Here is an 11,377-nt window from a genome sequence, read left to right on the forward strand (position 1 = left end):
TCAGCACAACAAGGCCAGTCAGCCAGCCCACAGCGTCCCACAACTCTCTCCTCTCTATGAACATTTCAGCAGCCCACACCCTACACCTGCACCAGCCGACATCAGCCAGAAACAAGGTACGGATCTGGGAAGGGGAGGGGCCTGACAGCCCCAGAGCCTGGGGGCCAAGTCCCAAGCTGCTGAGTCCAGGAGGCTAGGCCCTTTTTACAACTGGAAAACCTGGGGCTGGACAAACTCAAAGCCCAAAGAAAACACCAGAAAAATGGATGGGGAGCCTGAGGGCAGGTAGTGCCAAGTCAAACGTGGAAGGCTTCAGGCTGAGGTAGGAGCCTAATCCCGAGTGGCCTCCCCATGCCAGCATGTGGGAGCAGGCATCTGTGTAAAGCTGAGGACAATAAAACTTGTGTCCTTTCCCTCCCCCCCAGTGAGAAAATGGAAAGTGGTGGTTGTAATGGCTGATTCACCTCAGCCTCAGGGAAAGTCATTCTGAAATCTGCCATTGTCGGCTGTGGGAAACGTGCTGACTCAACCCTGGGGAGGCAGAGGGGGTGGGTGGAACCCAGACTGCCCAGGTCAGAGCCCCCAGCTGAGAGGCCCCAGGTGAAGACCAGCAGTGGACCAGGGCATGGTGAGGCCTGGCCTTCCCACTCCTGAATGACTGATTCCACCTCTCCCCCGGCCAGCCAGTGTCCTTAAGGCTAGTCACCGAGCCTCTCTGCCCTGTAAATGGGGGACTGTCATCATACTGGCATGGTCCCGAACAAACCAGTATGTCTGGTCCTCTGGCAAATAGAGGTAGGATCTTAGAGGCCCCACAGGAGGCTCTGAGATGCAGTAACTAGCTGAAGTGGCCTCCAGGTCAGCCTCGGTCACTCACTCGGCCCCTTTCACCACAGGAGTTCACAGGCCACTGCAGACCCCTGACCTCTCTGGCTTCTACTCTCTGACCTCAGGCAGCATGGGACAACTCCCCCACACTGTGAGCTGGTGAGTGTGGGCCCGATGGGAAGAGGGCACCTTGTGCTGGTGAGACCCATACTTGCCATGTCCTTTTCCTCCTCCATCCTGGTCTGCCAGCACTCTGCTGTCAGCTCTGTGTCGGTACCAGGGGCTGTCCAGCAGCTCTGTCCATTCCCCAGGTAGCCCACTGCACTCCCCCCGACTCCTGGTCTCAGTCCTACCGCACTTCAACTCTGCCTCCATGTCTGAGAGCCTTGAATGGCGTGGCGGTGGGGGGACACCGAGCTGCCCAGGGTTATGAGTAGGCAAGGAAGAAAAGGGAGACCTGCTTGGGCAGGGAGGGGACTATATGAATGGCTGCGAGACAGGTTTTGCCTCTCAGCTACGTGGTGGACAAGGGGATGCTTCCTTTTCACCTCAGTGCCTCCGGCCCACTAGCCCTTTGGCTGAGCTCCCTGAGGAGCAGAGTTCTTCTGTGCCCCCACTGGTGCCCGCTTGAGCCCAAGCCCCTGGCCGGCTGCTTAGAGAGCCTTAGAGTCTGTGAAGGCTGGGCCAGCAAAAGCCAGCCTGCACCTTAAGTCAGCAGGCCCAATTGTGGGCCAAAGGGCCCATCTTCAGTTGGAGCTGGGTCTCAGCACGCTAGTTGGCCCTTTGTTCGTGAACCATGTGTGATCTGGACAAGTCTGTAGCTTCTCTGGGCTGGGCAGTCACCCGACAGCAGGAAAGCATGGTTTCCCAGGAAGGAAGGGAAGGCCAGAGGCCCACCCTGAGACCTGCCTGCCCTTTTCCACATACTCTTTATCCACATTCAGCTCACTCCTCTGTTTCCAGATTCTCCCCAGACAGTGCTCCACCCTGAACACCAATCAGGACTACACCTATGAATACCCCCGGGACTGAAGTTGGCCAGGCAGGGTTCTGGACATCAGAGCAGCACTGCTGACGCTGGCCGACACTCAGGCCCCTGCCCTCTCAGGACCTGATCTGCCTAGTGCACCACCCAGGCCAGAAGCCTGACAGTTACAGGGCCGTGTTAGCAGTGCTTTCACTGGGGACTGTCAGAGCACAGAGAGGTGCCTCATCCAGCTTGGGATTTCAAGGGCTTTCGGGAGAAAAAGTCATTCAGCCAAGCAAGCCCTGAAGGGACACCAGGAATTAAAAGGGGGCAATATAATCCAGTTATTTTAACAGTGGATGCAGAAGCCCTAAGGCAGATGTCAACCCTGTACTGACCAGGAAATATGGCTGGAGGTGAGCTTGGGTGGGTGGGGGGCTTCCTAAGCTGGGTCCTAGGAGAATGCTGCCATTTCTGCCCCTGAAGCACCAGTACAAGTCTGTAGAGGGACACAGGAGCAGCATGAGTTGCCCTCTGGTGGCAGATGCCAAGTACATACACTGGAAGAGTCCTAACTGAGGCCAATTCCCTGCACACTATGGGTCAGGTCCAAGTCGCTGGGGACGTCCTTCCCCACATCTGGCCAGTAGCCAGACTGCTAACAGCTGTCTCTCCCAACCACAGGCCCAGCCCTCCTCTCTACCCCTTGTCCCCTTCCTGCGGATATAGACAGCACTTCCCTGCCCCCACTGCAGCCCCTGGCGCCCCCTACCCCAGGTGAGTCCCATACCCTGCAGCCAGGCTCCCGCTTCCTGTTGCCCAGGCTTCAGTGCCCACACGAGGCCATGCCCAGGCCAGTGCTTGCCCTGTGCTAGTTGTCTGTCCATCTGTCCATGTGTCATTCCGCAGCCCCCTGCTGCTCTGTGCCTGAGACTGAAGCCAGTGGGAGAGCACAGGCCTAAGCCCAGGCCATACTGTGCAGCCAGGCGCCCTCGAGCAGCCAGGGACAGTGCATGCACGTGTGTGCTTGTGCTCCTGCCTCTGTGCGTGTGTGAGTCCGCCCAAGTGCAGGTGTGTGTGCACTCACCTCTCTCGTGCCTCCCTGCTGAAGTGCGGGTCAGGCACACTCTCCTAGGTATTCCGTGAGCTCTGCCCAAATTGAGGCACCACCTTTTACATGTGTCTCCAACCTCGGACCGTTAGGGGCTCCCTGCTCAGAGAAAGGAGCAAGGGCACGGTGGTTTCCACAGAACAGCAGAAAAGCGAAGTGACAGGTGTGTGTATATATGTGTGTGTCCCTTCACTTCACTCACTCCCTCAGTGACAGACCCAAGCCAGGGACGGAACAAGGAACTCGGCAGACATGTCCAGCCCTACTGGAGTTCACAGCCCAGGGTGGGAGGTATGGACAAAGCACTAGCAGTCAAATGGACTCTCTGGGTGATGGGATAACAAATCAGACCCCAGCCAGGGCAGGGGCATGGACAGGGAGAACTTCATGCAGAGTCACGTGTCCTGAGTAAATTGGCCAAAGGGCACAGCACAGGTTGGGGATGGCTAAGGGTGTCGGGTGATGGAAAACAGGGGAAAGGATGGAGCAGATAGTGTCAGCAGGGATGTTCGTGCAGGGTGGGGCAGGTCCCCTGGAGACTCCTGGGTTTTATTCTGTGGGCTATGGGGGAATTTCAGCAGGAGTGGCCGAGAACACTCAGGCATTTTTAAAAGGTCACTCTGGGTGTTGTGTGGAGAGGTGCCTGGAGGGTTCAAGCAGGAGAGGAAGGAGACCCACAGGGCAGCCACAGGCTCAGGAGGCTGAGCTGGTGAAAGCATAAGGTAAGGGGACAGGTTCCAAAGCTATTTAGGACCAACTTCATAGCCACCTGAATGACATGTAAGCACATTTGTGCACTGTGTCTGTGTGATCTGTCGGGAGCAGGTATTTGTGTATCTGTGTACTTGTGTGCAAGCCACTGGGGGTGGAGTGTGTTCCCCGCCCCCCGTCCTCGTGTCCTGTGCAGGGGCCTCCCGATTCCAAGGTCTGGCCCATACATTCCTGCCTCTGTTAACTCTCCTTCTGCCTTTAGGTTCACCCACCCATCCCTGATGCTAGGCTCTGGTGTACCTGGTCACCCTGCAGCCATCCCCCACCCAGCCATCGTACCTCCCTCAGGGAAGCAGGAGCTGCAGCCGTATGACCGTAGCCTGTGAGTGAAAAGGCACACAGTGTGGAGGAGGGAAGGGGACAAGTGAGCAGACCTCAGGATCCCATCTGTTCATCAGCCAGACACACACTCCTCCCACCAGGCTCTACCCCTGCTGCCTAGAAGCCCCAGGGACTGCCAGGGGCGGCCTCTGGTCAAGCCCTCTTACAGTTCTTGCCACTGACTGACCAGTATTTTGTTCATTTTTTTTTTTTTTTAAGTTTATTTATTTAAGCAATCTCTTCACCCAACCTGGGGCTTGAACTCACGACCCCGACATCAAGAGTTGTATACTCCTCCAAATGAGCCAGCCAGCACTCTCCCCCCACCTCCCCCAACCAGTGTTTTTTGATCCTTAGAAGCAGGAGGGAACGGATGGGGTGGGGAAAAAAGATGGTTTGAGCCAACAGGAGAGGGGCTGAGAAGTCCTTAAACATGTTTCGTAGCTGCAGTATTCCTACATGGAAGAGTAACTCTGATCATCCACTTAGGAGCAGTTGAAAAAGATCCCATTTACAAAACCCTAGTTTCCATGCATTTACACACACACTAGGCACACACTAGAAAAAAGGTAATAGCATTAGGTGGACACTGGGGGGCTCCTGATTGATCTGGACTTGTACCCCTCAGGAAGACGCAGGCAGAATCCAAGGTAGAGAAGGAGGCCAAGAAGCCAACCATCAAGAAGCCCCTCAACGCCTTCATGCTGTACATGAAGGAGATGAGAGCCAAGGTCATAGCAGAGTGCACGCTCAAGGAGAGTGCTGCCATCAACCAGATCCTGGGCCGAAGGGTAAGGCCATGGGGAGATGGGCTGGCAGGGGTGGCCCCTGACCACCTTCACCCTGGTGCTGCCTGTTGATTCCTTGATGCACCCCATCTACTCCTCCTTCCCCACTGCAGTGGCATGCGCTGTCTCGGGAAGAGCAAGCCAAGTATTATGAGCTGGCCCGAAAGGAGAGACAGCTGCATATGCAACTGTACCCAGGCTGGTCGGCGCGGGACAATTATGTGAGTGGCCGGTGACACACAGCAGGGGCGGGGAGGAGAACCTTCAACATGCCATGCCCCAGGCCACGGTCCCCACAGGGAAAGCCAGACCACCATCCTGAAGGCAGAGATAAGGAGGGCAGGTGGTAGAGTGAAGGGCCCAAGGCCTCACATGGCTAAAGAGAGCTAAGCAAAGAAAGCTGCCCCTAAAGGTAGGCCCATGTCCTCTTTTCCACCTGGGCTGCACTGCCCCCCACAGGGCTGTTACCTGGTATTTGGCCACATAGGCAGAAGGGGAGTAAGGAGCCTTGTAAGTTGTCTCCTTCATTCAGAAGGGAGACCAGAATGGGAAAGGGTGGAGGAGCCTCGAACTGCCTCATGGTACCCTGGCAAAAACTGCCCTCAAGAACCACCAGGCTTCCTGGGAAGAGGGAGCTGTGTACCCAGAATCCCAGCAACAGCCAGGTTAGGCTGCAGGTCTCCTAACCACTCATTCACTGGAATTATCAAAGGACCACTTCCCAAATCTGAGCAGAATCCCTTTGTTCCCTGCAGGGGAAGAAGAAAAGGCGATCTCGGGAAAAGCACCAGGAATCCAGCACAGGTGAGGCCTCCTCTCAGGAGTGGAGACTGCTCTCCAAGCCTGCATTTTCACGAGCACCCTGCTCTGGCCCAGAGGGAGGGGCAGAATACTCAGCCACACACCTTCAGGCCTTGGGCCCTCTGGAAACAAGGTCCCCTTCTCACAAGTCAAATCCCCATGTGAGGAACAGCTGTGTGAAGTCCCTTTAACAGCGTTAACGTTGGTGTGTTGACCCACTGCACCCTCCCCCCTTTGCCAGCCCTGCTCACAGCTAGCCTCTGCCAGAGAAACCGCGCCTGTGGTTCTGCTGCCTCGGCCCAGTAGTCACACAGCCTGCTGGTTGGTGCCTGGCCCTTACTTGGTCACCACCGCCCCCATCCCCGTTTATTCTGGCAGTGCTCTGTGTGGAGGACTCAAGGAAGCCACACACTGCTTCAAGTCTCCTTCCTGTGGGTGAATTCTTGTCCCAAGTCTGATAATTCAGACCCCACATCCATGACTATGCTGCCCCCACACGGGGAAGCTCCAGGCTAGGACTGAGGCAGGGTAGAATCCTCAGCCCCTTTTCTGAGATTGAAGTATGGACTTCACTGTCTATCTGGTTTAAGCTACAGCATGAGAGGGTTATGGGTTAGGTAGACTGGGCAATGGCAAAAAGGAAGAAAAACTGGATCAAGTGGGCAGGGAAATGTAGGGGGTGGGCAGCCCTGAGGCAGAAGAGGCTGGATCCCTGTGAGCCTCCCCACCCCGGGCGTCTCTCCTGCAGTTCCCATGCTGCGACCAGATAGAGGAGCTAACCTGATAGGGTCCCCTCGCTCCCTCCGCCATTCTTCCCACTGCCTCTCCTGCCTAGCTAGGTGCCCACCACCTTTCCTGATAACTTGGCTCTGGGTCCTGGGGCTCCCACTGGGGCTGGCTGTGCCATGGAGAGGTCCTCTGCCTATGGGACCTATGGGGTATCTGTGACTGGCTGACACTGATGTTACCTCTTCTTTCTGGGCCCTGCTCTGCCCTGCTGCCTGCCTGCTCGCCCTCTGCCCTGCTCTGCCCCTCTGGCATGGCTGTGAGCAGACCCTGGCTCGCCTAAGAAATGCCGTGCTCGCTTTGGCCTCAACCAGCAGACGGATTGGTGTGGTCCGTGCAGGTGGGTTTGTCCCCACCACCATCCTCCCTTTGCTTCAAGCTGCTTCCCTGACTTTGCACATGTTCTGCTGGGCCTGTAGCCCCTCCTTTGGTACCCCAGTCCCATAGCATACCCACAGATTGGGGAATCCATGTTTCCAACAATGAGGTGGAGAAAGAATGTTCTAGAAAAGAAAGGCAGACTCAAGAATGTAGTTTTCTGGTGCCTAGGGTCCTCTGTTAAGGATGGCCTGATGCTAGGAGTAGCAGATCCTCAGCAGGCCAATCTCATGCATCCCATTCAGTGGCCTGAGCTCCTGGCTACCAGGCTGAGAACTCACCATGGTCCACCAGTTCCCTCACTTCTTCAAGTTAGGATTCCTGCCTGTGTTATCCTGAACCCTTTATCTAAAAAAACAAAACAAAACACAACACCAAGGTGACTGTAGTAGAGAACAACCTGGATGCCAAATGGCCATGTACCTCATCTTGTCCCTGAGACCAGGGACTGCAGAGGTAGGGAGAGAGGAGGAAGGGGTAGCCCTGGGCTGTCCTAGCAAAAGGGCTGTACTTAGGCTCTGTGGCACTAAACCCGTGTGTTTCCCCATAGAGCAGAGAAATTTGTCTGTGAAAAGGAGCTATACCTACCAAGTGGCTAAAGTTTGCCTGGTTGAGGTTGAGGCCAGGTCTGTTAGGGCGGAGCCTACTCCAGGCAGTAAGTTCACGGACCCTAAGGAATACTGTCCAGTCCCTCACAGTGCCCACCATGCTCCCTCTCCAAGGGCAAAGAGTATTTGGGCAGTATGTAAGTGTGTGTATGTACACAACGCCGGGAGCGTATTTTGTGTGACTCTGCCCGAGCACCACCCAGGAATCCACAAGCATCGCAGCCCTTTGCCTTAATGCAGATCTGAGTCCCACAAACATGTGAAGCAGAGGCTCCAAGGCCCCAACTAGGAGATGGCTCCCCTGGCAAACAAGAGACACCCACAGGGCTAGCCGGCACGAGGTTCCTGTGCCACCCTGCGGCTGTGCTGGGAACTACACCTGCTCCAGGTTTGAGCCAGGCCCAGTAGAATTGCAATGCCAGCTTTGAAGGCACAGACAGGCACATCACCAAAGTCCCGGGGGGAGGGGACAAGAGGTCAGCTGGGCCTGTGCAAGAACAGCATTTTCTGGTTGTGGTGTATGACTATGAATTCACCCTCTGTTTACAGATAACTCTCTTCACTATTCCTAGGAGGAAAAAGAAATGCATTCGGTACTTACCCGGAGAAGGCCGCTGCCCCAGCCCCGTTCCTTCCGATGACAGTGCTCTAGGCTGCCCCGGGTCCCCAGCCCCCCAGGACTCGCCCTCATACCTCCTGCTGCCCCACCTCCCCACAGAACTGCTTGCTAGTCCTGCGGAGCCGGCACCTACATCACCAGGGCTCTCAGCCGCTCTCAGCCTCCCAGCCCCCTGGACCCCCCCAGGCCCTCCCCAGCACCCTGCAGACTACACAGGTGCAACGACAGGAATCTCAGAGACAGGCAGCCTAGCATGCACAGGACACGTGGCCACCTCCAGGGGCCCATCCTCTGAGAGGAAGCGACAGAGCCCCAAAGCACGTGGAAACTGGCCAGGGGCGCTGTTACCTCCCTCTCAGGGACCAGGCCCAGGAGACTTCCGAGGCTGCACAACTGCCTGAACCTGGGGCCATCAATTCCAACTGCTCCAAGTGGTGGCAGTCAGATCTGTGTCGTGTCGTCTGATGAAGGGCATCCCTTGTGCCTACAGCAGCCTGCATCTATTCCTTTTACCACCTGTCTTGCTGGCCAGATGCCCCCTGCCGCCTCCTCTGCTTCTCTGCTATAGGTCATAGATGGGCAGGTCTGAGCCCAGCTGCTTTCCCCTACCCTCCACCTCCCCAGCCCCACCACTGCCACACCCTCCCCAGACCAGACACTTCATGGACCAAGAATGAGCTGGGTTATGAAACAACACCTGAGCATGGTCACAACCACATGCTCAAGAGGACAATGGTTCTCTCAAAAGGGCCTGGAGAAGCCCTGTTGACAGAAACGGATTAATTATTCATAAGCTGGACCAGAAGGAAGCCTCTTGCCATGTTCTCAAGAGCTTGCAAGACGAGGAGGGAATGGAACGGGTTAAATCTAGGCCTATCACCGTAGGCAATAGGAATAACCTGACACTACCTTATCAGGCAAGTACGGGCAGTGAGAGGTACCTGGCTCTAGTTCAAATTACTTGGAAATGTTCCCAAGAGAAATTCAACCTCCCCAGAAGCTCTGATTACCAAGGTCCCAAGCCTGTCTCTCATGGCTGAACTCAACAGTGAAAGAAATTATGGCCCAAAACCTGGTGTGCATCCCTCCCTGCTCCAAGAGCCTCTGTCACAGCTCCATTTCCTGCTTACCCGTGTCAGTCTAGGCAGCTCTGGGAAAGTTGAGAGAGAGGAAAAAACTCAGGACAGCCAGTGCCTATCTTCCAGCATGAAACAGGCCAGCTTCAGCTTCCCGACGGGGCTGCAGGAAGGACCATCACCATCAAAAGCAAGGAGCCCAGAGAACCTCTGGTGGTAGTCAGTGGGTTTTCACCACAGCCTACTTTAACCCATTTCTGAGCCAAGCTTCAACCCTGAGCCTTAAAAAAAACAAACTCTTAATTTAACTTTTTTTTTTTGCCTCCTCCTCACTGTACATAGCCTGAATCCAAAGAAAAAGGGCTGTTCCTACACCCGTACACCCTCAACAAAAGCCTTTAGTTCCTACTTTAGCCACTGGCTTCTCAGAATCCAAAGAACATATATTCTAGTGTAGTGTTGCAAGAAGTCTTGAGAGAAAGAAAAAGACTATTGTAGTGTTCAAAATATTTTTGTATTGTTAATGCATCATCAAACAAAAACTTTTTTAACATGAGAATAAAGATACTTTTTACTGGGTTTCTTTTTCAAAGCTTGACCCTAAGGAATAAGCTGTCTCAGTAACAGAGCATGACTCTCTCCTTACCCACAGCCATAAAACTTGGGCCTTAATCTCTATCATGGGACACATGTTCTCAAGACTTTCAATCTACAGAAGCCAAAGATGATTACTTTCCTCACCTCCCCTACTGGGGGCTTAGGCCCTGCCCCAACCACAAGAGCTAATAAGCTCCTTCTACATGTAAACTCCCCAATCTTTGGATCTCACAAGTGCTGCAGGGGCAGGCCAGCGGGCTGTAAACTGCCACCACAGACCCACACGACCACCAGGCTCCATCTTCCCCTCCATTTTCCTTCCACAGACAGAAAAGACCCAACACTCCACGAGCACACATCCTATTTTAAGGCAAACCGGAACCTCTTATAAGCTGGTATCAGAAAACTTGAAAGAGCATTTTAATAGCACCCTTTCCTCCCAAAAGCTAATTAGGGCCTTGAAGTATCTTCCTATTTTTATACAAAACCTCTCCAGTTCGATAAATCCACAAGCCTCCTTTTTAACAGCAGTTTCCATCATGTTTAAGAATATTAACTCTTCAAACCCATCATGAATGTAAAGCCACTTCAATAGGTCATTCAAACATTAGATAAAAATGCTGGGCAAAAAGAATAGCACAACAGCCAGCCAATGGGTCACCATCATGCATCGCAATTTTCACGGAGTTCGATTTTTGAGATTTTATGTTTAAAAATATTTATAAATAAAGTCATCTTCCAGAGTAGTTTCTAACTAAAGTAGGCCACTGGAAGTTGTGATCCCAGACTTGCTTCTTTTCCGGAATGGTGCGAGAGGAGACCATTCTCTCGACATCTGTCCCATTTAAAGAATTCCACTCCGGCTACTGGCCTAGTTGTTTCAAAAACTACATTTTAAGGCTTATGCAAGACTGGGTTGCTGCATCTGATTTGGTGTCTTATTTAGAACACATTGGGTACAGGAACAATGCACCCTTTGTGTATGTGAGGATAAAGAGGGGGGCTCTGGCAACTTCGTTAGAATCAAACCAGCCTCTTAAAAAAAAAGTGACTTAAAAGAGGAAACTCAAATCCTCCCACAGCACAACAGCACATTCCTGAGGCCACAGGTGACTTGGGAGTGAAGCCCTAAATACAATTTCAAATAGCACACCAGTCCCACCTCACTGCAAACCAAGAACTAGCCCTGTTTCTAAGACCTCACTAGACAAGATACCCCAGCCTCCTTTACACATTCCCAGAAAATAGGCAGACTGGCTCAGTATCTGTGCTGCAGCTGTTCCTCCTGTGCTCAGAGAACACGCTGAGGGCTCAGCTCAGCAAGCCTGTCCAAGTCTCTCAATTTAAACACCTTTCCCCTTTTTATATAGGAAGCCCTGTGGCTAGACTCTCTTCTAGCTGTTAACTAGCTTCTGAATGTCCCTAAAGCACTGCTGCCCAGCTCTACTGAGTGTACAGTAAGTCTGGCCAGAAAGGCCACAAGTGCCGGAAAACAGACTGATTCTTTACGTTGTTCCAAAGAAGAAATGGAATAGGTTCCTGCATGCATTTCCAGAAAAACAGCGCGGAAAGGGCAAGGATAACAAAGACCTGTCAGGCTGATATATCAAAGTAGAAGATTTGAGACCAAGAACAATTCCTTATATAAAAAAGCAACTGATTGGCTTTTCTTTGAAGTTAGAAAGGCCACTCTATCGTGACTTTCTCAGGTCTGCCCAGAGCTTTA

General features: G+C 53.4%; 1 protein-coding gene across 8 annotated transcripts in view; it reads left to right on the top strand.

The window, feature by feature from the left end:
• The window catches only part of TCF7 (transcription factor 7), a 33,623-nt gene extending 23,213 nt beyond the window's left edge, over positions 1–10,410 (top strand). For 3 of the 8 annotated variants that reach the window (XM_034656009.1, XM_019799149.2, XM_034656011.1), the window contains 8 exons: positions 5–116; positions 897–987; positions 2,480–2,572; positions 3,880–3,999; positions 4,627–4,789; positions 4,900–5,007; positions 5,542–5,590; positions 6,641–7,891. In XM_034656009.1, coding sequence (XP_034511900.1) covers positions 5–116; positions 897–987; positions 2,480–2,572; positions 3,880–3,999; positions 4,627–4,789; positions 4,900–5,007; positions 5,542–5,590; positions 6,641–6,792 — 888 coding nt within the window. In that variant the 3' untranslated portion in view covers positions 6,793–7,891. The other 5 variants (XM_011224339.3, XM_034656012.1, XM_011224342.3 and 2 more) reach the window with 4 other exon arrangements.
• Positions 10,411–11,377: the final 967 nt, after the last annotated feature.

Source organism: Ailuropoda melanoleuca, chromosome 3 (assembly GCF_002007445.2).
Source record: "Ailuropoda melanoleuca isolate Jingjing chromosome 3, ASM200744v2, whole genome shotgun sequence".
Taxonomy (NCBI): Eukaryota; Metazoa; Chordata; class Mammalia; order Carnivora; family Ursidae; genus Ailuropoda; species Ailuropoda melanoleuca.